Below are 26513 nucleotides of genomic sequence, written 5' to 3' on the forward strand. Positions count from 1 at the left end.
AGAGTTTGCATTACTGATTCTGACTGTGGCTTGGAACTATTTATTTATTTATTATCTGTCAAGCATGTATAAGATAACAGATATAAATATAAACATGATTATGAATACATGAAATGGATACGAATAAGTGGGCTTATTAGGACAGGGACGGTAGGCACGCTGGTGCTCCTATGCACGCTCCTTGCAGGCCTCTTAGGATTGGGGTGAGGTCAACAGTAGACAGTCTTAGGTTAAAGTTATGGGGGTTCGGGGACGAAACCACAGAGTCAGGTAGAGCATTCCCGGCGTTGACCATTCTGTTGCTGAAGTCGTATTTTCTGCAATCGAGTTTGGAGCGGTTTACCTTAAGTTTGCATCTATTGTGTGCTTGTTTGTTGTTGTTGTTGAAGCCGAAGTAGTCATTGACAGGTAGGGCATTGTAGCAGATAATTTTATGTACTACGCTCAGGTCAGACCGAAGGCGGTGTAGTTCTAAGTTATCTAAGCGCAAAATTTCAAGCCTGGTGGTATAAGGTATTCTGTTGCGAGCAGAGGAGTGAAGGACTCTTCTCGTGAAATATCTCTAGCTCGATTGTATTAATGTCCGATATGCAGTGCGGGTTCCAGACAGATGAGCTGTATTCGAGAATTGGTCTGACAAAGGTTTTGTATGCCCTAGTTGGCAGTACAAACGACATCAATCTCTTCCTCTTTCATCTCTTGCAGATATCCTCTCTGATTCCCTTCTCCCTCCACCTGCTTTGGCAATAGCGCTTTCCCTTGATCAGCTGGCCCCAAAACAGCTGGAATTATTTGATGGCACGAATATACAAACCTTCCTATTTCGGGGATAGACAGTTTGTCACCTTCAGGTTACATGTGGCTTTAAAGAAACTCAACAACCTAATTTCAATCTCTGTTTGCAAGAGATTTGATTGCCCTTTTCTTGCATCCTGCCCCCAGGAGAAAGGGAAAGTAGCAAAGTCCCCATCTACTTTTTGGATTTGGTTTTCTTCACAGGAAAACAATTAAATGTGTCAATATTTCATACTGGGTTTCAGAGAAGCCATGAGATATGATTTTGGAACAAGATGCACTGGAGGAGAAACAGGAGGAGGAGGAGGAGAGGAGGAGGAAAAGGAGGAGGAGGAAGGGCAGGAGGACCGAAAAGGGGAGGAGGAGGAAGGGAGGAGGAAGAAGAAGTAAAAGAAAGGGCAGGATAATGAAAGGGAAAAGGAGGAGGAGGAGGAGAGGCAGGAGGAGGAGGAAGGGCAGGAAGAGGGAAAAGGGGAGGAGGAAGAAGAAAGGGCAGGATAATGAAAGGGAAAAGAAGGAGAAGGAAAGGGAGGAGGAAGAAGATGTCAAGGGAAGGAGAAGATGAGAAGGAGAAGCCTGAGAAAGAGCAACATAATGAAAACAGAAAGGAGAAGGAAGAAGAGGAGAGGCAGGAGGAGGGAAGGAGGAGGAAGAAGAGATGGATGAGGGAGAGGAAGGGAAGGAGGACGAGGAAGAAGAGAAGGAGAAGGAGAAGAGAGGAAGAGGAAGAGGAGGAGAAGCCAGAGAAAGGGCAGTATAATGAAAACAAAAAGGAGGAGGAGAAGGAGGAGGAGGAGGAGGAATGCAGCATCAGATCAGAATCATTTATCAACCTTTTGAACGGCTAGAATAGAACTCACCGCTCTGGTCACCGAGAGGAATCGGTCATAACTGATCAGGACAATATTGAAGACTGATGTGGTACACAACAGATAATCCATCACCAGCCAGAGTTTGCAAAAGCTTTTTCCAAAAGCCCATCTTCCCGTGAGGACATAGGGTACATACAGGGGAATACAAAAGGCACCTGAAACGAGAAAGCGTGATTCATGCTTTTCAAACATTTCTTCCGCTGACAGCATCAAAGGGCATGGATTGAATACAAGTCAAGGCATTTTATCTCATACAAAACACTAAGTACTGGTTGTTGCTTATTAGCTGTCATCTCCCACTGCCTTGCCTCATCCAGAAACTGCTGAGATAGAATAGAATTCTTTATTGGCCAAGTGTGATTGGTACACACAAGGAATTTGTCTTTGGTGCATAAGCTCTCAGTGTACACAAGGAGAATAGAAATACATTCATCAAGAATAAAAAGATGCAACACTTAGTGATAGTCAAGGTTACTCATAAGCTACGAAATTGTACTAGGAAACAATAAAAACAATATAAATTGAAAAATACAAGCAACCTGGTTATAGTCATAACTGGGGAGAGATAGATACTAGGAAGGAAGAGAAGAATAATAGTAAATCAGTCTTGGTTAACTATTGACTGTGTCTTGGGAATTAGTTGTTAAGCAGAGTGATGGCATTCGGGGGGAAGAACAGCCCTTATGTCTAGTTGTTCTGGTGTGCAGTGCTCTACAGCGTCGTTTTGAGGGTAGGAGTTGAAACAAATCATGTCCAGGATGCGAGGGGTCTGTAGGCATTTTCAAAGCCCTCTTTTTGACTCGTGCAGTATACAGGTCCTCCATTTAAGGCGGATTGGTAGCAATTGTATTTTCTGCAGTTCTAATTGTCCGTTGAAGTCTATGTTTGTCTTGTTTGGTTGCAGAGCCAAACCAGACAGTTATGGAGGTACAGATCAGGGATGGGTTTCAAACATTTTTTACTACCGGTTCTGTGGGCATGGCTTATTTTGTGGGCTTGGCAAATTTATGTTTCAGATTGGAGATGGGAAATAAAACATGCTGTAAAACTTTTTTTTAAAAAAGGCCAAAGAAAGCAGCACCCTGAGCCGCGCCAAGCTGGAAGGTCCGAAGGGTGCATGGTTTTGTTCATTGCCTGTGAGCTCCGGGTGGGGGCGCAGCTGCCGAGCAAGCTAGCCAGTAATCTGCCAGCTGCCGAGCACCCTGCTCATGAGTAAACTTGCTCACGAGTAAACTGCAGTTTAGAGGCAGCCAGCAGATGCTGGCATGCTTGCTTGGCTGCTTGCCCCCCCCCCCGCACCCCTCCAAGCTCACAGGCAGCAAACGAAACTGCCACCTCCTGCTTCCGTGCATCGAGAAGGTGGGGAGGCTTGATCCCACTTAGGAGGCAGTGGTTGCGAAGACTGCTTACCTGTGTGTAGGCACTAGGAGGCAGTTTTGTGGATGCACATGGCGAAGACGAGGCAGGATGAGTGTCGGAGTGAGCCAGTTCAGGGGCGTGGCCAGCCAGCCATCAGTACCGGTTCAGCAACCCACTTACCACTACGGGTTTGGCCATTTGACAGTGTTCAGTTGGGTAAAGATGTCTGTCAGCCCTGGGTTCATCTTACAGGGCTGCCACAGTGAGAATGGGAGAGTAGCGAAGGGAATAAATCATAACAACATTCTTTCACATGAGATCAAGGTCAAGCTGCTGGCACCTGGAGGAGAGTGACCGAAGTTTGGCGGCAGCTGAGACAGGGAGCTGATTGGGCCATGTGATGTGAATGTCACTGGATAGAGTGTGAGTTTTAGCGTGGGTAGGAGAGAAAACGCGGGATTTCAGATTCGGGTTTTGTCCCAGATGTGCCAATATGACTTCTTCAATAAATTCTTCCTTTGGAGAGGAGGAGCTGACATCGTGACAACACAATGTGCAATCTTGGAACTCCAAGATCGCAGTTGATACTTTTGCCACTGGATGGTACTTTTGGACCTAAACCATCCCAAAGAGATGGTGACAGGGAAGAGTACGTCCTGCTGATCTCAGGGACACCGCAAAGTCCCTGATTGATCCAGGAGAATCTCTTTTTGCTGGTGACAGAAGCGCAGCCATTGAAGCTGCTGAAGTTGGGACAGCTCCGGAATGGGAGGAAAACGGAAAGAGAAAGTGTGTCCATCTGGTGAGGAAATAGCTAGATGATGCCAGGATTTTTATACAGAACCTGAAATGCTGCTGAGGGTGGGTGAGTTGTGCAATGAAGCAGCTTGTGTTCTGAAAGGGTGTTGGGCAATTCCTATTGTGGCTAATGGCTTTTGTCCTGTGCTGAATCTTGGGTAAGGGGCTGCTGTGCTAATCCTACCATTCTGCTTTTGTTAGCTGTCAAACTTTGCTATAAGGAGTTTCAAAATATCCTGTCTTGAATGGATTTCTGCTTGCAGTATTTGCTTAGCTTATGAATAGAGCTGTCTAGTTAGCTGGCTTCCTACTTCAATAAGCTCTTTATCTCCTTAAGTGCTGGTGTTCTGCTGTGGGTTTTTAAGAAAGACTGGGGGCTGCTTTCTGCCTCTAAAAACATGTTTCTCCAGTTCTTCTTTAGGGAAATATAATATTCTGCCTTTTTTATATATTTCCCAAATTCTTTCATTCTTCTGGGGCCCAGAGGGAGGGCTTTCCCACAATACCTTTGGCCACTTACGATCCGGTATTTTTGTGGAAATATGGAGATAAAATGAATCAATTTTTAAAATGAACCTAAAGCCAGAAAATAGTTTTGCGATTGCTGCGTCTTTATCTTTTCATCTCACTACTAGCTTTTAGCGTCACACAGTTGTTTTGTGGGTTTCATATTAGTCAGTAGATAATAGCTGAACTATAAGGAACTCTGCTGTTTCAATATGAAGGGTAATTTTAATTTAAGCGAATGGCTTTGCGATTCAGGGTGTTCTACTGGTTTTCAACTCACATTTTATTTAGTATTGGCACGGCAGCCGGTACTATTTATGGAGTCCATTAAACACAACACAGCAAATAATAAACGTTCTCCAATGTTCCCTGTTACTAACAAAGCTGTAGCTGCTTACTCAAAAGTGGTTCCTTGGTACTTAAAATTGTTTGCAATCAGACATATATTTAAAGAAAATTATTATTTTAATTTTACGGGTGGGAAATGTACTTTTGGGATTCTAGCATTTCATCTGTTTTCATTTATGTTTAGTGTGTTTTGTGTTGTATCAAATAAACTACACCTCTGCTTCCAGCAACTGCCCTGTGCTCTTTGGAATATTTGGCCCCCATCGGACCAAAGATTTTCTTGTAATGATGCGTTACTTTATTACGCCTGGCCTCTGTTCAGTTTTGGCTAAAAAAAAAAAAAGACATACATACCAATTTACATTATAATAATTCACTGACGTTAATGGCATGAAAATATCACAAACTTTGGAACTAGTGGATCTTTTTAATACCAGGGAAAATGAAGGCAAGAACAAAACTCCTCAAAATCTTGGAAGAAAATTGCAGGAACTAATCTAAAAATCAGCAGTGACTGACTCAACAATACACATATAGACTGGGTGAAACCAGACAATAGCAGTGACTGTGAGAGGGATCTTGGAGTCTTAGTGGACAACCAATTAAATATGAGCTAACAGTGTGTGTCAGCAGCCAAAAATGCCAATGCAATCCTAAACTGCATTAACAAAGGGATACAATCAAGATCAAATGAGGTACTAATACCACTCTATAAAGCCTTAGTAAGACCACACCTAGAATACTGCATCCAGTTTTGGTCATCATATTATAAAAAAGTTGTTGAGACTTTAGAAAGTGCAGAGAAGAGCAATCAAGATGATTAATGGGCTGGAGGCTAAAACATATGATGAACGGTTGCAGGAACTGGGCATGGCTAGTCTAGTGAAGAGAAGGACCAGAAGATACATGATAGCAGTCTTCCCATATTTGAGGGGCTGCCACAGAGAGGAGGGGGTCAAGCTATTCTCCAAAGCACCCGAAGGCCAGACAAGGAATAATGGATGGAAACTGATGAAGGAGAGATTCAACCTGGAAATAAGGAGGAATTTTCTGACAGTGAGATCAATCAACCAATGGAACAGTTTATCTCCCGAAGTTGTGGGAGCTTCATCCCTGGAAGCTTTCAAGAAGAGACAGGACTGCCATCTGTCAGAAATGGTGTAGGGTCTCTTGCTTGAGCAGGGGTTTGGACTAGATGAACTACAAGGTTTCTTCCAACTCTGTTATTTTAAGTAATTTTAAGACCCAGGATGCTGCAGCTGTCCTAAATACATGCCGGTGACCAAGAACCCAAATTTTGATCACATGACCAGGCAGGAGGTTGGACTAAATGACCTACAAGGTCCCACCCAACTCTGTTAATCTGTTAAACAGCACCGAAATAGAAAAGAAACGGCAACCGTGGATATTGAGCTGAAGGTTTCAAAGAAAAGTTCTGCATTTCTTGGGAGCAATCACCCCAGAATAGTCATATTGTTTCATATAGTTCCCCAGTCATGTTCTTACTGACGTTGTGTTTGGGAAAAAGACCTGTTTTGAAGGTATAATTCAGGTCGGGCATGGCTGGCTGAGGAATTCTGGGAGTTGGAGTCCACAAGTCTTAAAGTTGCCAAGTTTGGGGAGCCCTTGTCTAATTGCTGTAGTTCCATCATCTCATTCATGTGATAAACAAAGCATCTGCAACAGGAGTGGGTTCCAGCAGACGCTACTGCCTATTCGGTCATGGTTGCGCAGTGCGTGCCACACACACTTGATGGGTGCTGCATGCGCATGCACAGTACTAAAACAAAACCCAAGATGGTGGTGTCTACGGTGCTGCCGGGAGAACTGGTTCGGGGGCGTGGCAGGCCTAGGTCACTGACGGTTCCAGCGGCCCAGGCCACCAAGTTACTACCGTTTCGGCTGAACCGATCTGAACCAATAGAAACCCACCTCTGATCTGGAAGGTTGCAATTTGCCAGTCAGGAGAATCCCATATTACAGGTTGTTCTCGACTTATATTACATTTGGTTAGTGATTGTTCAATGTTACAGTGACACTGAAAAAAGTGATGACTGCTTTTCACACTCATGACTATTGTAGCATCCCTATGGTCACATGATAAAATTCAGATACAATACAATACAATAGCAGAATTGGAAGGGACCTTGGAGGTCTTCTAGTCCAACCCCCTGCCTAGGCAGAAAACCCTATACCGTTTCAGACAAATGGCTATCCAACATCTTCTTAAAGACTTCCAGTGTTGGGGCATTCACAACTTCTGGAGGCAAGCTGTTCCACTGATTAATTGTTCTAACTGTCAGGAAGTTTCTCCTCAGTTCTAAGTTGCTTCTCTCCTTGATTAGTTTCCACCCATTGCTTCTTGTTCTACCCTCAGGTGCCTTGGAAAATAACTTGACTCCCTCTTCTTTGTGGCAACCCCCTAAGATATTGGAACACTGCTATCATGTCTCCCCTAGTCCTTCTTTCTATTAAACTAGACATACCCAGTTCCTGCAACCGTTCTTTATATGTTTTAGCCTCCAGTCCCCTAATCATCTTTGTTGCTTGACAACTGACACCTATTTATGACTATTGCAATGCCCCTGGGTCATGCGACCAACTTCTGTGACCTTCTGTGACCTTCTGAACAGCAAAGTCAATGGGGAAGCCAGATTCGTTTAACAACTTAACTGCAGTGATTCATTTAACAACTGTGGCATGAAAGCTCGTAAAATAGGGCAAAACTTACTTAACAATTGTCTTGCTTAACAACATAAATTTTGAACTCAGTTGTGATCATACATTGAGGACTATCTATATCTCCATTTATTGAACCTCACTGGCATCCTGCCATCAAAGAACCAAGGAAGGGAGGGGGAACAAATGAGCAATAAATTTGTATACCTTTAGGGTGGAATTTGGGATGGACAGCTGAAGAAGAGCAGAGCATTTTGGAATGTGGTTCATGCCTGGCATCTTCAAGGCCCTTTACCCTGGGAATGGAATTTCACCAGCCTAAACACCCCAGCATTTCCCAAAACATCTTGATGGTGTCGGATTGGCTGCACACAGACAGACCATGTGGGTGGGGAAGACTGGGAGAACCAAGGGATTAATTCTGTATTGATGCACGAGAACTTTAGATTCCACCTAACTTTACTACAGTCAGCATTTCTTAGTAAAAGTACTTTTTTTACTTCAACCCAAATGGAGTCGAGAGTTTTTCTTCCCTAAGGGATCAGGCTGGGGCAGGTCTGACAGTACCTTTGAAGTCCAAAATGGAATTTGTGGTTTGAAAATCATGTGTCTAAAGTTGCTAAAAAAAACTTTTTCTCAAGAAATAATGTCTTTTCCTTTGGGTACCGAATAACAAGCGCTACAATTCCTCCAAACCAATTCATTCAAACAGCAAGTGTTGAAATTTTACGAAATAGCCCACAGGCTTTCTTCATGGAACGGAGGTGGTTTCATGATAGATTTATGGCCCTATCTCATTGCTGACATGAATGGAAAACGAGATTAAAATGCTTAGTGAAAGCAGAGTGTTTCTTTTCCTTTTTCCTTTTGATTTCTATTCTGAATCCGTTGAGAGTCTGTTGCTTTCTAACAATTGTAAGGAAAAATTAGGATATCATTGAGGCATTAGGTATTGAGTGACAGGCAGCCATATGTGAATAGTGGAATCAGTAGATGTTTTCTAAAGTGGCTGAAGAAAGATCATAAACATTATTTTTTCCTGGAAAGCTATGAACAGCTACTAGAGACGGTAAAAACAGTCATGGATATAGGAATGCATGCATGCCAAGGTTGGAAAAGTGATGTCAGATTAGATGGGAGCAGAGCTGAATGGAATGACAATTACCAGAGATTTTCTCTCTCTCTTTCTCTCTCTCTCCCCCCTCTGTCTCATCTTTATCTTTCTCATCTATCTCTGTTTATCTCTATCATTATCATCTCTCTCTCCACCTCTTAATCTCTCTTATCTATCCTTCCTTTCTATGACCCTGTAATTTCTTAGTTTAGTTTAGTTTTATTGGATTTATATGCCACCCTTCTCCCAAAGGACTCAGGGTGGCGTACAACATTAAAAAACACATATCACGAAAGTTAAAAAGAAATTAAATACATATCCAAAAAACAAACCCAATTAATAGGACAATAACATTTAAAAATTGAGATAAAATTAACAGGCCAGGCCGGCTTGCTGGAAAAGCCAACTTTTTAGGACTTTTTAAGCCAACTTGAGCTAGAGTGGGTTGACTGGATGGAGCTGTGCATTTACTGGCTTGCTGCCCTTCCTGACACCACACTTTATGCCCTAGGAGAGAAATACCTGTTGCTGCTTGTGATTGAATTCTCAATCTTCCAAGTGGGAGGCAAGCATCTTTACTACTAGACCACCATTCATTCATTCATTCATTCATTCATTCATTCATTCATTCATTCATTCATTCTCTCTCTCTCCTCTCTCCTCTCTCTCTCCTGTCATGTCTGTCTGTCTTTCTGTCTATCTATCATCCATCCATCCATCCATCCATCTATCTATCTATCTATCTATCTATCTATCTATCTATCTATCTATCTATCTATCTATCTATCTATCTATCTATCTTCATTTCTATCTAATCTTTGTCCTGTATATTGACCATTCCTGAAGGCTCTAGAGAGCTAACAGGAACTGATATATAATATAATGGCCCCCTTAAGCCCCCAATACATATAAAAATAAAAATATGATAAAAAAACCTTCCTCAAAAATGCAAACACTATGTACAAGTGAACTCCAATTACAACACTGCCTCCTGGGTGACATGGAATTAATATATTATTTGTGGAGCCCTTAATGCTCTCTGAGCTTGTTTGTTTTGGTTTTTTTGTAGACATTTCATTACCCAACAAGATAACACCATCAGTACGGCAAGAAAGCATTGTCATTTTATAATTTTGATAATGGAATGAGCTCCCGCTACTCATCCCAGCTTCTGCCAATCTAGCAGTTCCAAAGCACGTAAAAATGCAAGTAGAAAAATAGGAACCACCTTTGGTGGGAAGGTAACAGTGTTCCGTGCACTTTTAGTGTTTAGTCATGACAGCTACATGACCATGGAGACGTCTTTGGACAGCGCTGGCTCTTTGGCTTTGAAATGGAGATGAGCATTGCCCCCTAGAGTCAGGAACAACTAGCACATATGTGGGGGAACCTTTACTAATTCTTTCTTCTATTGTCACTGGTAAATTCTTCTTCTTAGAAGGACAAAGCTGAACAAATCTCCATTGAGAAAGAATGCCAATGTGTTGGAGTGGTTACTGAACATGCCGTTTCTTAGGACCTGTTGGGTATCATTTCTGTAGGGATGGGAAATGGAGGGAGTTAATCTTATTCGATCTGGTTGACCAGGAAGATGAAGACAAGAGAAGGTGGTCCCTCAGAGAACAAGGTCCAGAGCCATATAGAACATTAAAAGAGACAACCAGAACCTTCCCTAGATGTTCCATCTGGATCTGCTACTGGTAAGATCAAGCTTCCATTCAATAGATAAGGAGGACTGCCAAAATGGTGAACACCAGCCCAAGACTGCATGATACTCTGGAATCAAGGACTAACTGGTATCCAGAGCCCAGGATAGGTTTCCCAGGTCAAGGCAAGAGTTATATCTTAGATCAGGGTTCACCAACCTTTCAGACCTCAGGGACCACTAAATTCATATTTTTAAATCCCGTGGAGCACTAATATGATCTGCCTAATGACCAGGTGGGTGTGGCTAGGTGGTCATGTGACTGGATGGGTGTGGGTAATTTGATGTCACATCGAGAGGCACCTTGCCATCCTCTACTCCCCTCCCAGCCACTCCTTGACTCCCCGCCCGGGCTCCTTCGGGCCCCAACAGGAAGCAGTTGTTGGAGCTAAGCAGCCACCATGAGAAAGAGTTGGCAAAACTGCTCAGTTCAAATTGGATCTGGCTGAGAAGAGGCTCAGAAGAAGCACCTCGCTGAGGACTAGAAGCATAGGCTTTCCAAACAGAGTGAAGACCTGTGGGAGTGCAAGGCCAGGTACCGGCGCCTGGAGGCTCAGCAGGCTGAGATGGTCAGCCAGTTCCAGGCTATGATGCAGTCCCACTGGAACAAGGCCCTCCAGCTCTTTGCCACCAGTGGCGCTTCCCTCCAGCCTTCACCCAAAGCCCCTCACCAGGAGGCTGAAGCAGACCCCAAGTCAGAATTTCTCCACCCCACAACCCGCACAAAAAGACCCCAAATGGGGAGACCCTCTGCAGCAACACAAGCATTCATTGCATGTATCCAGCCCAGGGGCCGTAGTTTGAGGACTCCTGATTTAGTGCAATATAAAAAATGCAAATAGTTTTTCTGCAGACCACCAGTTGGGGACCGTTGTTTTAGAGTGCCATGCTATGTTCCTTCTCCAGTCTGGCCAAGGCCTCTGTAGCTCTTCTCCGGTGCCCTAACTGTTCTAGATGCATTACTACTTCTCCACTGGGGAAAAAATGCCAACAGAAGAGAATATTTATAGCCCAGGGTTAGGGTCCTTGGTGCTCTCTGAGCTTGGTTACCAAGTCGGATAATAAACCGTCTGCAAGAAAACAGCAAAACTCAGAGAGCACCAAGGACCCCATAACTGGGAAGGGAGCCAGCATTTCGACTCTTTGATTGCCTTTGTCAACCTTTCAAATCCCCAGGTTGATGCCATTTGAGAAGAGCAAAGAGTTGTGAGGAACCTAGCAAATTTCCCTTAATAAAGATGTATCCCAGACATCAAGATTTATCATAACGCTAGAGACAATAATAAAAATCCATCTGCATCAGTCACTGGGTTCCGAAATCTGATAACCAGCTTGGGGGACAAGCAGAGAGAATGAATTTGGATTCAGAAAGAAGACGTGAATGCAGTAAAAGTTTTTTTTTTAAATCAGAAAGTTGGAGTGGAAAGATATTTCCCAGGCTGAAACACATGAAAGATATAACCGAGTATTATCTGTGGAATTGATCAAGGAAATGTTGGCAACCATCTAGCTTCCTATGAACTAATCCTCCTTTCACTCCACTTTCACTTGGAGCTAATCCCCCAAGGGGTAGTTGTGCAAATTGCAAATCAGTCGATTCACTGTTTGATGAAAAGAGTTGATTACCAATTAAGATTAAACTTTTCCTGTGCTCCGAATGTTTATCATCTGACTTGCTTATGCTTCTATCTGTACCTATCCAAATATCGTCATGGTCATCCCCTTTGGAGAACATAACAAAATACAAAGAGTTACAAATAGAAATAAAACAACTGTGGCAAAGGGAAGCAAGGCTAGTACCAATAGCCATAGGTGCTTTGGGTGCACCACTTGAAAACCATTGGCATTGACAAATTGTCCATTAGTCAATTGCAAAAAGCAGCTTCACCGGGGACAGCTTCCAACCTGTGACGATATCGGTAACACCATCAAACATCCAGATCTGCCTGAAATGGACAGACTGACTCTACAGCTCAAAGACAAGGGTGAGACAGAATATCACGAAACCTGGGACAAATGGTTCCGATGGTTAGAAATGAGGGGAAAAGGCCGGGACAGAAAAACACAAACAAGTTAAGAATTGGAAAATATGGTATTAAGAATGTGTGATAGGTAGGAATTGGATACAGTATGTATCTGTATGATTAGTAATTATATATAAGAAAGGATCAATGGACAGGAAATCTGACTGATACACAAACCTATGTAATGGACATAAAATGTAATTGTTGTAAGATCTAATCACTATATGGAAAAGTTTATGCCAGAAATGTCGCACTACGTCCAATGTTTTTAATGTTTATCTAATAAAAAAACTTTTAAAAAAACATCCAGATCTGCCTATTGCAGGTCCTTGTTAAGGACTCGATAGGTAGACAACTGCCAAATCCCATCTGAACATCTGACTGACTGTGCAATGATTATTAATGATAACAACCACAACAATCTTGCATTATATTTGATATTGGTGTTACACTGTTCCATGTTCCTTATTGATTAGTCAAAATAAACCTGCTTTGTTTGGGGAATAAAATCAGTTAATTATGTATTTACTGACTGCTCTTTAGAAGACCAGACCCTGAAGATGAAACTCAAATACTTTGGCCACCTAATGAGAAGGAAGGACTCCCTGGAGAAGAGCCTAATGCTGGGAAAGATGGAGGGCAAAAGAAGAAGGGGGCGAGAGAGAATGAGGTGGCTGGATGGAGTCACCAAAGCAGTCGGCATGATCTTAAATGGACTCCAGAGGATGGGAGAGGACAGGAAGGCCTGGAGGAATGTTGTCCATGGGGTCACGATGGGTCGGACACGACTTCGCAACTAACAACAATTATGTGTTTCCAATAAGTCCTTGAAATGTTGAGCTATAATTAATATTTCAGTTAAATGCTGCTGCTGAGCAATAGATTTGAGACTCGCATATTTAAAATGTCAAGGATATTTTATATTCTCTCTACATGTGTAAGCAGAATGAAGATGGCACGAGTCACATTGGAAACACAGAAATATTGTTATAAAAACCACTACAAGTAGTCCTTGGCTTATGACAAGAACCAGGCCAGAATTTCCATTGGTAAGCAAAGTGGCTGATAAGTGAGTCATGGCCAATTTAATGACCTTTTTTGCCCATGGTTCTTAAGCATATATGACATCCTTTATTGACTTGGCTTATCAAAAGTCACATGGGAAGGTTGCAAATGATGATCCGGTCATTCTGAATTGTTGTGACTGTCATGGTTGCCAAATGCCTGAATTTTGACCATTTGACCACAAGGATGCTGTGGTGGTCACAAGTTACCTTTTTCAGTGCCACTGTGACTTCAAAAGGTCACTAAACGAATGATCTTATGTTGAGGACTACCTGTATTCTGTAGGGCTCCATTTTATGCTGCCCATCTCAGGGTTCCAAATAGCATCCAAAAGTAAATCAGAATCCGAGGCAAAAGATTCCTCAAAGTTCCAATTTATTAAGAGAGCCCTGTTGGCACATCTGGGAAAACCCGAATCTGAAAGCTTCCCGGTTTTCCCCACCCAGTTGAAAGTTCAAGATCTTGCCCCCACACCCACAAGTCCATCACGTGGTCCAATCTTCCATTGCCACGCTGGCGGCTTCCACCCATCCAGTTCCGGCCAGGTTCAGAGACAAAGATGACCTTGAGTTTCTAAGAAGAATGTTATTATGGCTACATATCACCCAACTCCGTATAATCCCCCCCTCCCATTTTCCCACAATAGAAAATGAATAGTAGAAAGTGTGGCAGGCCTGAAGTCCAAAAAGAAAAGATGGCCCACATATTACACAGAAAAGGTTTGCAGGGGATCACCAGAACTTGGAAATTAGATGCAAGCAGTATGCATGTTGCACTTTGGACTTTAAGATTTCGAAATTAATGTTAAAGAATGAATGTACTTTTGATTTCTGAGACATAACAAGAGGAGCAACTTATAAGAAGAGTTGTGGTGACGCAGTGTTTAGAATGCAGTATTGCAGGCTAACTCTGCTGACTACCAGCAGTTCGATCCTGATCGGTTCAAAGTTAACTCCCTTGTCCATCCATTGTTGGGGGAGGGGCAATACTCTGACTCTGTAAACCACTTAGAGAGGACTGTGAAGTAAGTCTAAATGCTGTTGCTATTGCTATAATGGCACTCGAGAGATATTTTTGAGCAATTATATCAGGACTTTCAATCAATAATATGTCTTCGTGGGAACTCTCTGTTCTCAGAGGATGTTACAGAAAAAGATACGAAACAGAGTAGAACTGAAAACAATATGAACAATTTGGACATGATTTTGCCATGAGACATGAAAAAAACAGCCTGTGTGAGTCTTTAAAATTTTTAGAAGGAACAAAAAATGACAATTCCAGAGAGCAAAAGGATTTTGTTGTTGTTGTTGTTAGACTTTCAGAAAAGAGGCTGATTTTAATGTTTTGAAGACATGGGAAACAAAGGCCAACAATCATCTGAATGAATGAAAGAACAAGATTGTATTATGTGAAAAAAAGGAACACAAATGGCACCACACCAGTTTGGTAAATAACACTTTCACTTGTTGTTGTTAGTTCCAAAGTCACGTCCGATCCATCGCAACCCCATGGACAATGTTCCTCCAGACCTTCCTGTCCTTTATCATCCTCTGGAGTCCATTTAATCTCATGCCGACTGCTTCAGTGACTCCATCCAGCCACTTCATTCTCTGCCACCTCCTTCTTCTTTTGCCCTCAGTCTTTCCCAGCATGAGGCTCTTCTCCAGTGAGTCCATCCTTCTCATTAGGTGGCCAAAGTATTTGAGTTTCATCTTCAGGATTTGGCCTTCTAAAGAGCAGTCAGTGAACACATAATTAACTGATCTTATTCCCCAAACAAAGCAGGTTCATTCTCAATCAATAAGGAATGTGGATAACCCTCAGTGCAACACCAATATCAAATATAATGCAAGATTGTTGTTGTTGTTGTTGTTGTTGTTGTTGTTGTTGTTATCATTATCATTATTAATCATTGCACAGTCAGTCAGATGTTCAGACTGGATTTGGCAGTTGTCTACCTATCGTGATCTTACCAAGGACTGCAATAGGCAGATCTGGATATTTGATGGTGTTACCGATATCATCTATGCCGCAACTTGCTTACTCTCAAGCTTTAGACATGAATGAGTTCTTGGAGGGTACAGCTGAAAGATGAGAAGGTTGGAATTCTTCTTCTTGGGCCATATCTGTTATCGGACTTTGGCGATCATGTTGGCAATCCTATTTTTGTCAATAGCCACATGAAAAAGTGCCTCTCAGTTTTGTCCAAACCAATCCCTTAGGTTTTGAAGCCATGATGTTCTTCTTCTGCCTGGACCTTGTTCGCCTTCAATTTTTCCCTGGAGGATTAAGTGAAGGATGCCGTATTTTTCCGGGTTTTCCATCACATGTCCAAAATATTCTAACTTTGGCTTTTTTATGGTTTTGATGATTGCATTCCCAGACAGCTCGTCACCTCCTCCTTTGTGACTTTGTCAGCCCAGCTTATACATAACATTTCAAATGCTTCTAGTTTCTTTAAGTGGCTTTCTGTCAGAGACCAACTCTCCACTCTGTAGAGCAGGATAGAAAAGATGCAACATCTGACAAGCCTCATTTTCAGTCTTAGGCTCATGTCATGAGTGCAGAAGACCTTTTCCATTTTGAAGAATGCTGTTTGACCTTTCTCTACCCTTGTCTTTACTTCAGTGGTACTGTCCCAGTTTTCATGTAAATTAATGATCCTTTCACCTTTTTCTAGGTTGAAATACATCTGTCAAATTCTTGAGAAAAACTGGCAGGTTTTATCCAAAATGAAAATATCTGTAGGAGATGACCAGGCTGAGCTCAACGGCAGGGTAAAATGCATAATCAGTCTGGAGTCTCTATACCCCCCCAAAAGAGACCTATGTCTCCAAGCCCCTTAAAGTCTGTTGACTTTTATCTGGCACCAATTTGCCTTGACCATTAGTAGATCATACACTTGTGTATAGGTAGCATGAAATAAACTTGCAATGCTTTTGAACTCTATCCTAGTTCCTGACTTCTTGCTCCTGACAATATCTTTATAGCCTCTTATTCTCTTTCTAGGCATAATTCACACTAGTGGGATGAGGATGCCAAAAGAATCAGTTGCTCCATATTTACCCATTCCTCATCAGAACTCTAATATGATCACTCTGATTATCAGATCAGATTAACAGAGTTGGAAGGGACCTTGTAGGTCATCTAGTTCAACCCCCCCCCTCCACCCAAGCAGGAGACCTTACACCATTTCTGACAAATGGCAGTCCAATCTCTTCTTGAAAGCCTCCAGCGATGAAGCTCTTACAACCTCCGAAGGCAACTTCTGTTCCATTGGTTGATTATTTTTACTGTCAGAAAGTTTCTCCTTATTTCCAGGTTGAATCTCTCCTTGATCAACTTCCAAACATTATTCCTAGTTTGGCCTTTGGGTGCCTTGGAAAACAGGTTGACTCCCTCCTCTCTGTGGCAGCCCCTCAAATATTGGAACCCTACTATCCTGTTTCCCTTGGTCCTTCTCTTCACTAGACTAGCCATGCCCAGTTCCTGTAACCGTTCATCGTTTGTTTTAGTCTCCAGTCTCCTCATCATCTTGGTTGCTCTTCTCTGCACTCTTTCTAGAGTCTCAACATCTTTTTTATTGTGTGGTGACCAAAACTGGGTGCAGTATTCCAGGCATTACTAAAGTTGGAGGCAAAACAAAGAAAATAAAAAACGCAGCAATTTCAATTGTGCCTCTGTTCTAGAACAATCTTGAAGAATAAGTTCCTAGCACTTAATTTGTTAATTTTTGGATGTGAAATAGAGAATATTTTATGACACCTCAATTCCTTAATTTCTAATGAGATCCATGCAATCTACCCGTGCCCAGCTTTGAAGCAAAAAATCAATTATATACCTTTTAGGCAGTCATCTAAGAGCTCTTTCACTGATAATGCATTTTAATATATGCAGGAATCATGCAGAAAAGTACCGTATGTTATATAACACCAACATGTACATGTCGGGCTGAACAGAACCCAAGCATTAAGATTCCTGGAATCAACCACTCACAGTATTACTTGAGTCCAAGATAAAAGCTAATTACTGCTACAAAGTAGCATAGTTCTTGCATTTACATTGTTAATCTCAGCATGATTAAAATATTGTTTTGTAAGGCTTATTGTACCTGAGAGATAATTTGGGACGCTCCTTTATGCTTCTAAATAATTTGGCCATCCCCCTGTCAGCTTCGTACCCTTTTAGTATTCATATTCTTGCATACTATTGTTCCAGTCCAGTATTAAAAAAAATAACTCTGCAGTGAGATCTATTTTGCTTAATCCTTCTCTCTGCTTCCATCTTCAGACTGTCAAAATGGACATTCTGTTTTTTAGAGATTTTACACTATAAAACTGATACCGGCCAAATGGATGTCTGCTGGATAGCACAAGATGTTCTTGTGATCTCTTCAGCCTTCATGAAGTTGTAGAAGACATTTTTGGGTAAAGCAACAACGAACATGGTTGTTTCATCAATGGAAGAATTTTGTTTAATTATTATGGCAGAGGAAGAAGGAAGGACATGGAACATTTGTATCTTGAAGGACAGGAAGTCATCCCAGGAAGGAGTTGCACAATGCATTATCCACAGCAGAAGAAATCCAGATTATAAGAAATCCAATTAATAGTCAAAATGTTCATTAACTGTTGACTACTCTAACTTTCTCAGGAAAGCAGATTTAACTGAGTCGTGTCCATCAAGGGAAACAATATTTAGCAGTATTTCATAGGTAGCTTGAAAACATATTATTTTTAGAAAGAATGAAGCAATCTTGCCTCCAACACTGGCAAGCACTAAGAATGGTGCTCCTCATGGATAAATGTTGGGGTTCATCTCAAAGCATAAAGAGCCTCCATCCTATGGCTGCATTCATAAGGCATCCTCAAAATACTGAACCAAGAACAAATTAAACAGAATGGATCATGCAGCATCTTAAGCCTAATGATTTAAGCCTACACTCAAATTGTAAGAGATTTGAATGTCAACCAAGGTAAACACATGGGTGAAACACAACGTTACTGTTGTTGAATAGACCTGGTTAGACATGTTACATGAATACAAACTCATCCCAGCCCTCTGCTTTTTAACATATTGATCAATGACTTGAAGGAAGGATTAGAAAATACTAAATCTGTAGATGACACAATATAAAGGAGATAAGTGACATGTTAAAGGACAGTTTCATAACTCAAGGGGCTCTTGATAATATCTATCTATCTTCTATATCTATCTATCTATCTATCTATCTATCTATCTATCTATCATCTATATCTATCTTTCTTCCATCCATCCATCCATCCATTTATCATCTATCTATCTATCTATCTATCTATCTATCTATCTATCTATCTATCTATCTATCATCTATCTATCTATCTCCCATCTACCTACCTACCTACCTACCCATATATCTACTATCTATCATCTGTCTGTCTATCCACCCACCCCTCTCTCTCACACACACTTTCTCTCTCTAGCTAGCTATTTATCTAGCCATCTATCATTTCTTAACTGCCCATCTTCCTTGGTTGCAAGTTGCAATAATAGGCAGGAATCGGGATAAATGTCAACAAAAATAAAAAAAATCCTACATTGGATAGAAAAAACCAACGCAATGAGGACAGAATTGGGAATAGCAGGGAGGGGGTGGGTGGGACCCTACATGTAAAAAGAGTTTTGAATATTTTGGTGGATCATGAATTGAAAATGAGCTAGCAATGTGATTGAAATGCAGAAAATGTAGTAATATGCTACATTGATAGAAACATGATATCGAGATCAAGAGAAACCATCTTCCTCCCTATTTTTCGTCGATCAGATCAGACCCGGCATATTGTGACCAATTCTGGACACCATATTTGGAAAAGAACATTGAGGAAAATGCCTGGAGAGAAGCAACCAAATGATAAGAAGCTAGCTCAGAGATGTGAATTTATAAAGACCGGTTGAATGTATTGGATATGTTTATCTGGAGAAGAGGGGACAGTGAAAGAGACATAATGCGGTCTTTGAGTATTTGAATGGACATCATGTAGAAAATGAGAGATGTTTAGACTTGTTCTAGGAGATAGAAGTTATATTACAGGGGAAAATAGATTTTAATTGGATATCAAAGAGGGGAAAATCCTAATAAAAACAACAGAATGAACTTTATCAGAAGGTAATAGAGTCTTCTTTGTTGAAGGAGTTTAAATAAAGGCTAGATGGCCATTCCTTAGAAATACTGTCATGGTGGATTTCTGTAGTGTGTAGGAGGTTAGATCATCTCTAATGTCATTTCCAACCATTATGTTCTATCATTCTATAAAATGCAGCAAAGAATATGAAATAAGAGTGAACTTCTAGCCTTCCACACCTGGGAGGAGAATACAATGAAAAAAAGAAAGAAAGTCTAGTTTAATGAAAAGGAGCACTAGGGGTGACATAATAACAGTGTTCTAATATTTAAGGGGTTGCCAGAAAGAAGAGGGAGTCAAGCTAGTCACCAAAATATCTGAAGGCAGAACAAGAAACAATGGATGGATACTAATCAAGGAGAGAAGTAATCTAGAAATAAGGAGATATTTCCTGACCATTAGACCAATTAGTCAGTGGAACAAAGTTGTGGGTGCTCCAACACTGGAGGTTTTGAAGAAGAGATTGGACAACCATTTGTCTGAAATGCTATAGGATTTCCTCTTTGAGCAGAGTGTTGGACTAGAAGACCTCCAAGATCCCTTCCAACTCTGTTGTACTGTTATTCTGCCTGTTTCCCCTTAGTGAAACTTAAGAATAGAGTCAGTTTGAAGTTCAAATAGGCGTATCTTGTGATATTGGTTCAACTTTCCCCTTGCTTTTACCAAGCCCAATTCATACATCTGATCTCGGTCTTTGAGTTTGTCCTACCCCAATTTTTCATCTCGATATAAATCAAACACGTCTTTATAGATGCAGACATATTTCATATGCTAGGAAGTGCCCACCTGCTGGGCAACAGAATTAATAACTCTGGATTTAAATAGGCCTGCTACAGAATGAAAATAAGTTCTTTAAGTATAAGGACTTTCTTTTTAAGTCAATCCATTTAGGATTTTGTGTCCCAAGCAATGCAGTATTTTAAGTTTAAATGATTCAGTTGAACCCAGCTGTGAAGTGATCGAAAAGCAACGTTTTTAGATAACACTGTTTCTATAATAAAGAAAAATGTCCAGTTACTTTCAATTAGTTATAAATTCAACTTCTGCCCAGATATTATTTTTTTGGGGGGGAGGTTCATTTTGTGGTTTGATTGCATTTCCAAAAACAATATCAGCATAGATCTCCTTACTTTGATGTTATCCAAGTGTATTTGGGTAGAAATTCTAAACCAAGCCAACATAGCCAGTAGCCAAATTGGATTTGGACTGATGAAAGCTGTAGTTTACCACCCAGCGACAACTTCGAATTACAGGATTGGAACGAACCTTTAGAGGTTTTCTAATCCAGCCCAAATTTGGGGAGTCTCCAACATAATCAACAATGCTTTAAAAATATTTTACATAGCTGGCAGGATTTTCAGAGGCTAGCTCTGAAATGTATGAGCAGCTCTGCTTATTTCTTAAGCATATTGCTGAAGCTGACCAGAGTCGCCTTTTGGGGGAAGACAGGCGGAATATGAATTTGATACATGAATATAAATAAATAAATAAATATTATTACATATATCTAAATGGATTACAACTTGAAGTTTTCAACTTCCTAAATCTGTGTTTTTTAAAGGTGCTGCAAAAAAAAAATACATCTGCAGCCTCTCACCATTTTAACAAAGGCTGTGGTGTTGGAATCACTGGATTAGAAGATCAAATACACCCAAATCACTCTGGGCCAGTTCAGTCCTTTCTTTCTCTCGAGGGGAAAAAATTGGAGGAGGCAGTGAATTGCCTTGTTTCAGGAGCAAAGAACTGCTGTAAATCTAACAAATAACCCATCAATATTTATGGTGCAAAAAACATTGAAATATTTCTTCCTTTCCTCTTCCTGTTGGCAGGATGCTCAAACTGCCCAAGGAGCTGCTGATACAGTTCTACAGAGGAATTATTGAGTCTGTCCTCTGCACCTCTATAACTGTCTGGTTTGGTTCTGCAACCCAACAAGACAGACACAGACTTTAACGGATAATCAGAACTGCAGAAAAAACAATTACTGCCAACCTGACTTCCATTGAGGACCTGTACACTGCACGAGTCAAAAAGAGGGCCGTGAAAATATTTACAGACCCCTCGCATCCTGCACATAAATTGTTTCAATTCCTACCCTCAAAACCACTCAATAGAGCACTGCACACCAAGACAACTAGACACAAGAACAGTTTTTTCCCCAAACGTCATCACTCTGCTAAACAAATAATTCCCTCACCACTGTCAAATTATTCACTAAGGCTGCATTACTATTACTATTGCTCCTCTCATCATTCCTATCACCCATCTCCTCTCACTTATGACTGCATGACTGTAACTTTGTTGCTTGTATCCTTACAATTTAAATTGATATTGTTTCCTAATTGCTTATTTGTGCCCTATGACTATCATTAAGTGTTGTACCTTATGATTCTCGATGAATGTATTTTGTCTTTTTATATACATTGAGAGCATATGCACCAAAGATAAATTCCTTGTGTGTCGAATCACACTTGACCAATAAAGAATTCTGTTCTGTTCTGTTCTGTTCCGTTCCGTTCCGTTCCATTCCATTCTATTCTATTCTATTCTATTCTATTCTATTCTATTCTATTCTATTCTATTGAGTGTGTCTTGTGTCCAGAGAAATCATCTGCAAAACATAGTTAAATGCCTTGTGAATGACAGCCTGCTGGCAAGCTTTCATTACATTCTTCAGGAATTGCACATACTCAGGCAAGAGCATAGCAAAATAGTAACAGTGAGGAGTCCTTAATCCTCTCTGAGCCTGGTTGTTTTCTTTCAGACTAACCAAGGAGAGAAGCAACCTGATACTAAGGAGAAATTTCCTGAGAGTGCGAACAATTAATCAGTGAAACGACTTACCTCCAGAAGTTGTGAGTGCTCCAACATTGGAGGTTTTTAAGAAGAGATTGGACAACCATTTGTCTGAAATGGTACAAGGTTTCCTGCTTGAGCGGAGGGTTGCACTAGAAGACCTCCAAGGTCCCTTCCAACTCTACTCTGTTATTCAGACATTTCATTGCCCAAACTAGGTAAAATCATCAGTATTTGGTTAATGAAAGATAATTTAAAAAGCAACCAAGCTCAGAGAGTATCAAGGACCCCTCATTTCAATCCCGAGCTGCAAATATTCTTGAAAGATGGACAGCGGTACAAATATGGGTGGGTTTTGGAGTCAACTCCAGAGATATCAGAATGAAGACCCAGCCAGGAGATGGATCGGGAAAATCAACTCCCAGAGGATTTGAAAAACCTATTACGAAGCTCAGAATGGTGGTGGAACAGATGATTAAATCTCACAACGGAGTTGTATATTAAAACTGAAGGGCCCCCAACCCAGTAAACCCCGAGGGTCCCAAATGCTTTAACCCTGATCCGTGATCTCTGGATGAAGAGAAGTGGAAACCAGGTGAGGTACTTTACCTACTAGGAAATCAGAGATGGCCAAGTTCAGAAGGAAATAATTGTTCTGCGTCCTCAAGCTGGAGTCCACCACGAAGGCCAGCATCACTAGCGCGTTGCCCACCACGGTGGCCACGATCAGCAAAGCCATCAGCACCGCCAAGGCGATGGTCCAGGTCGTGGAGAAGTGGCCGGAGAGATCTTCTCCCTGCGCTTTCTCCGAACCGTTCACAGCCCGGGCGCTCCAGGAGGAACTGTCCATTTCAGCACCATGCGCTCTCCGCAGGCTCAAACGCCCAGGCGAAGTCGCGGCGTCATCGTCAGGGACTTGGGTTATAGGATCTATTATTGACATGGGTTATAGCCGGCCAACTCCAAGGGACTCTGAGCGGCTCTACCTGGCGGGACTCGCCTCTCACGGACGGAGGGAGTCGGAGAAAGCCGCTTCGGCATTGCGCCCTTAGCCGGTTCGTCCCTTTCCGAAGCTCAGCAGATCGGCTAAGGCAGCATTCGATCCTAAGCGGTTAGTTTTCTTTCTCGAGTTCTCAGTGAAATAATAATAGCAATATCTTTTTTTAAAAAAATCTAGTGCTTTTTCTTCTTCTTTCCGTTGCTTTCCGATTCTTTCTCCCCGTGAGACTGTAGGGTTTTTGTTTTTCTCCTCCTATTGAAACTCAGCCTTTCCTTTCTCCTTCCTCCCACTTCTTCTCCTGACTGGGAAAAGAGAGGGAACGGCAGGAGTGGAGGAAAGGATGCGGAGGGGTGTGAGTGGGGGCTGGCTCTACTATTTGCAGCAGCTGCTTTGCTCAGCGTCGGAAGTGACTGACTCCGGACCAAAACGAAGAGTTTTCTCCCAAGGGTGGAGCCAAGTTGCTTCTCAGCCCAGGAGGGGGGGGGGGGGAAATAATTGCTGAGAAAATATAGATACAATAGATACAAAACTTATGGTAAATCGCTCCAAGCTTGATTGCAGAAAATACGACTTCAGCAACAGAGTGGTCAATGCTTGGAATGCACTACCTGACACTGGGGTTTCTTCCCCAAACCCCCATAACTTTAACCTTAGACTGTCTCCTGTTGACCTCGCCCCATTCCTAAGAGGTCTGTAAGGGGCATGCATAAGCGCACCAGCGTGCCTACCGTCCCTGTCCTAATGTTCCCTTGTATTTCTATCCACTTCATGTATTCATAATCATGTTTATACATATATCTGTTATCTAATTCATGCTTGATGAAATATATAAAATGAATGAATGAATGAATGAATGAATGAATGAATGAATAAATAAATAATCTGTGAGTCTACTGCTAGGCTGTGATTTTGGACAGTGTCAGGTTGAGCAGTCATTGGCCTCTCAGCCAGGTTCAGAGCCCAGCCTCTGCTCCTCTCTCTTCCCATCTGCTCCCTTATTTCTGCCTTTCAAGCATCTCCCAACGAGTTTCAAGCAGGCGGTAAGAGCAGTGGGACCAGCCTGTTTGCTTTTGGGATAAGGTTGATGAATTGTCAATAGGACCAGGCAGAGGGGGGCGGGCGGGAAACTGATTAGAGGAAATAAGATCTTGTTATCTTATTCAGTACTGTGAATGGTTAATATCAGCTCCTGAATGAAATCGTACAAACAATCAAATAAGCCATAAGCAATTTAATGGCCTAGGTTTGATGATATGCTTAGTCAAAAAGAACTTAAAGGAAGTGACACTAACCAATACGTTGTGCCAATGTCTCTTTTCATGACCTCATTCAGTAATTTACGTCAACGCAGCCTCCTTATCTGTGGTTGTATATGTGCAAAATAGCAGTAATAGAGTTGGAAGGGACCTTTGAGATCTTCTGGTCCAGCCCCCTGGTCAAGCAGGAAACTCTACTATTTCAGACAAATGGTTGTCCAGTCTCTTCTTGGAAACCTTCCGCGATGAAGCACCCACAACCTCTGGAGGAAAGTCGTCCACTGATTAATTGTTCTCAGAAAATGCACTTGTGAGTCTTCACTATTGAAACCTCAGCCATTTGATTTATATATAGCACTTATAGTATCCAAAGCCCATTGCGTGTTTAACTACATTGGGTAAAGAGGTAGCAGATTCATTCCTGCAGCATGCTAAGCTTGGTTAGTGGTTATCATATGTATGTGTAATGTATTTTTGGACCTGGGCCATTTGTAGTTCAATGAGTTTTGCAAAACCACAAACTTTATGAATTCAGTAATCAGGATTAAGTGCTTATCAGATTATATATGGGTGAGAAAGTAGACAGGAATTTTGTTTTCTACTTTACTGTATTCTGAAATTAGGACTAAAAAAAATTAAGTCTACCATATCTGAGCTTTAAAAAAGTCTAGACCACTAGTAGATTGCAGAAACAAGGCTCAGAAAACTGTAAAATAAATTTATTCAGCAAGTAATTTAAAAAGGAATGAGTAAATTACAACAATAAAAACTGTGTGTGTGTGTGTGTGTGTGTGTGTGTATTTATTTATTTTATTTATTAGATTTGTTAGCCGCTCCCTCTCCACGAAGGGACTCGGGGTGGCGTACAATAAATAAAAAATACATATTATACAATAAAACATTACACGGAGGAGGTATAAAAATCACACACAATCATTACAATACATAAAAATAGTAAAATAGGTTAGAATTAAAATACCCCACTAGAAAAATTACAAGTTTAAAAGATTGCCAGGAGGAATAAAATGAAGCTATGGTTGAGCCAGGCCTGCTAGTTGAAAAAGGTGGGTCTTGAGTTTTGAACGGAAGGAGCGGAGGTCGGTAGTAATCCTGATGTCGGGGGGGAGGTCGTTCCAGAGGGCTGGGCCCATCACAGAGAAGGCCCTGCTCCTGGGCGCCGCCCTTTGGCACTGCTTAGTGGACGGCACCCGGAGAAGTCCCTCTCTGTGAGAGCGAATTGGTCGTAGGGATGTGTGGGGTACACACATACTCCAAAAACCTCAACACATTAAACATGACGTCAAGGTGAATATCTTTAAAATATTGCAACCCACAAGGCTTGCCATAATTCTATTTTTTGATACTCTGCACTGCATTCCAGAAAAATGGAAAAATGGTTTTATATGACATTCACTCCAGGATTTAAAGAATGCTATTATTATACACTTAGAAATTGTTGAGAATATTCCTAGCTCAAGTTGAAAGTTTTGGACGTAGTCTGTTCTCCAAGCTTGCTGTTTAGCTTCCTGACACTCTACCTATGGATCCATCAATAAACACATTGACTTTGAACCAGCATATGAACTACTAAGGACCACTTGAATCACCAATCAGTGACAGAAGCAACCATCTCCCTCCCCAGTTGAATTTTGCACCCAAACAACCAGTCACTTCACCCAAAACCCTGCTGAAGTTGTTACCAAGTTTGATAATGAAACATCTGGGAGCTGAACAGCAAGTTCAGAGAACAAACCGCTGCCAAAAAGCTATTATATCCTCTCCCACTCTTGTAATGCTTGAAGCATGAAAGCTGAGAAGACTCAAATATGAGTTCCTTGCAGTCGGCGTTCATTCAGATTTGCCACTTTCAACTAGCCCTTCCTAACAGATCTTAAAAGGGCTGTGTCAAGATTCCTATTAATGAACCCAAGCAAATCAGAACTCCGAGGCCACTTGCTTCCTCAAAGAACTTTATTGAGTACAACATATTGGCACACTCAGTAGAAAACCAACTCTGAATCTTTCCTGCAGTTT

General features: G+C 41.5%; 1 protein-coding gene across 1 annotated transcript in view; it reads right to left on the reverse strand.

Moving 5' to 3' along the window:
- HRH3 (histamine receptor H3) overlaps positions 1–23073 on the reverse strand; it is a gene marked incomplete at both ends in the record, with an annotated part of 32655 nt that extends 9582 nt beyond the window's left edge. The window contains 2 exons of the mRNA XM_081949754.1: positions 1656–1822; positions 22833–23073. Coding sequence (XP_081805880.1) covers positions 1656–1822; positions 22833–23073 — 408 coding nt within the window. The remainder of the gene's footprint in view (positions 1–1655; positions 1823–22832) is intronic.
- Between the last annotated feature and the right edge of the window lie 3440 nt (positions 23074–26513).

Source organism: Natrix helvetica, assembly GCF_964273705.1.
Source record: "Natrix helvetica genome assembly, chromosome: 3".
In the NCBI taxonomy this organism is placed as follows: domain Eukaryota; kingdom Metazoa; phylum Chordata; class Lepidosauria; order Squamata; family Natricidae; genus Natrix; species Natrix helvetica.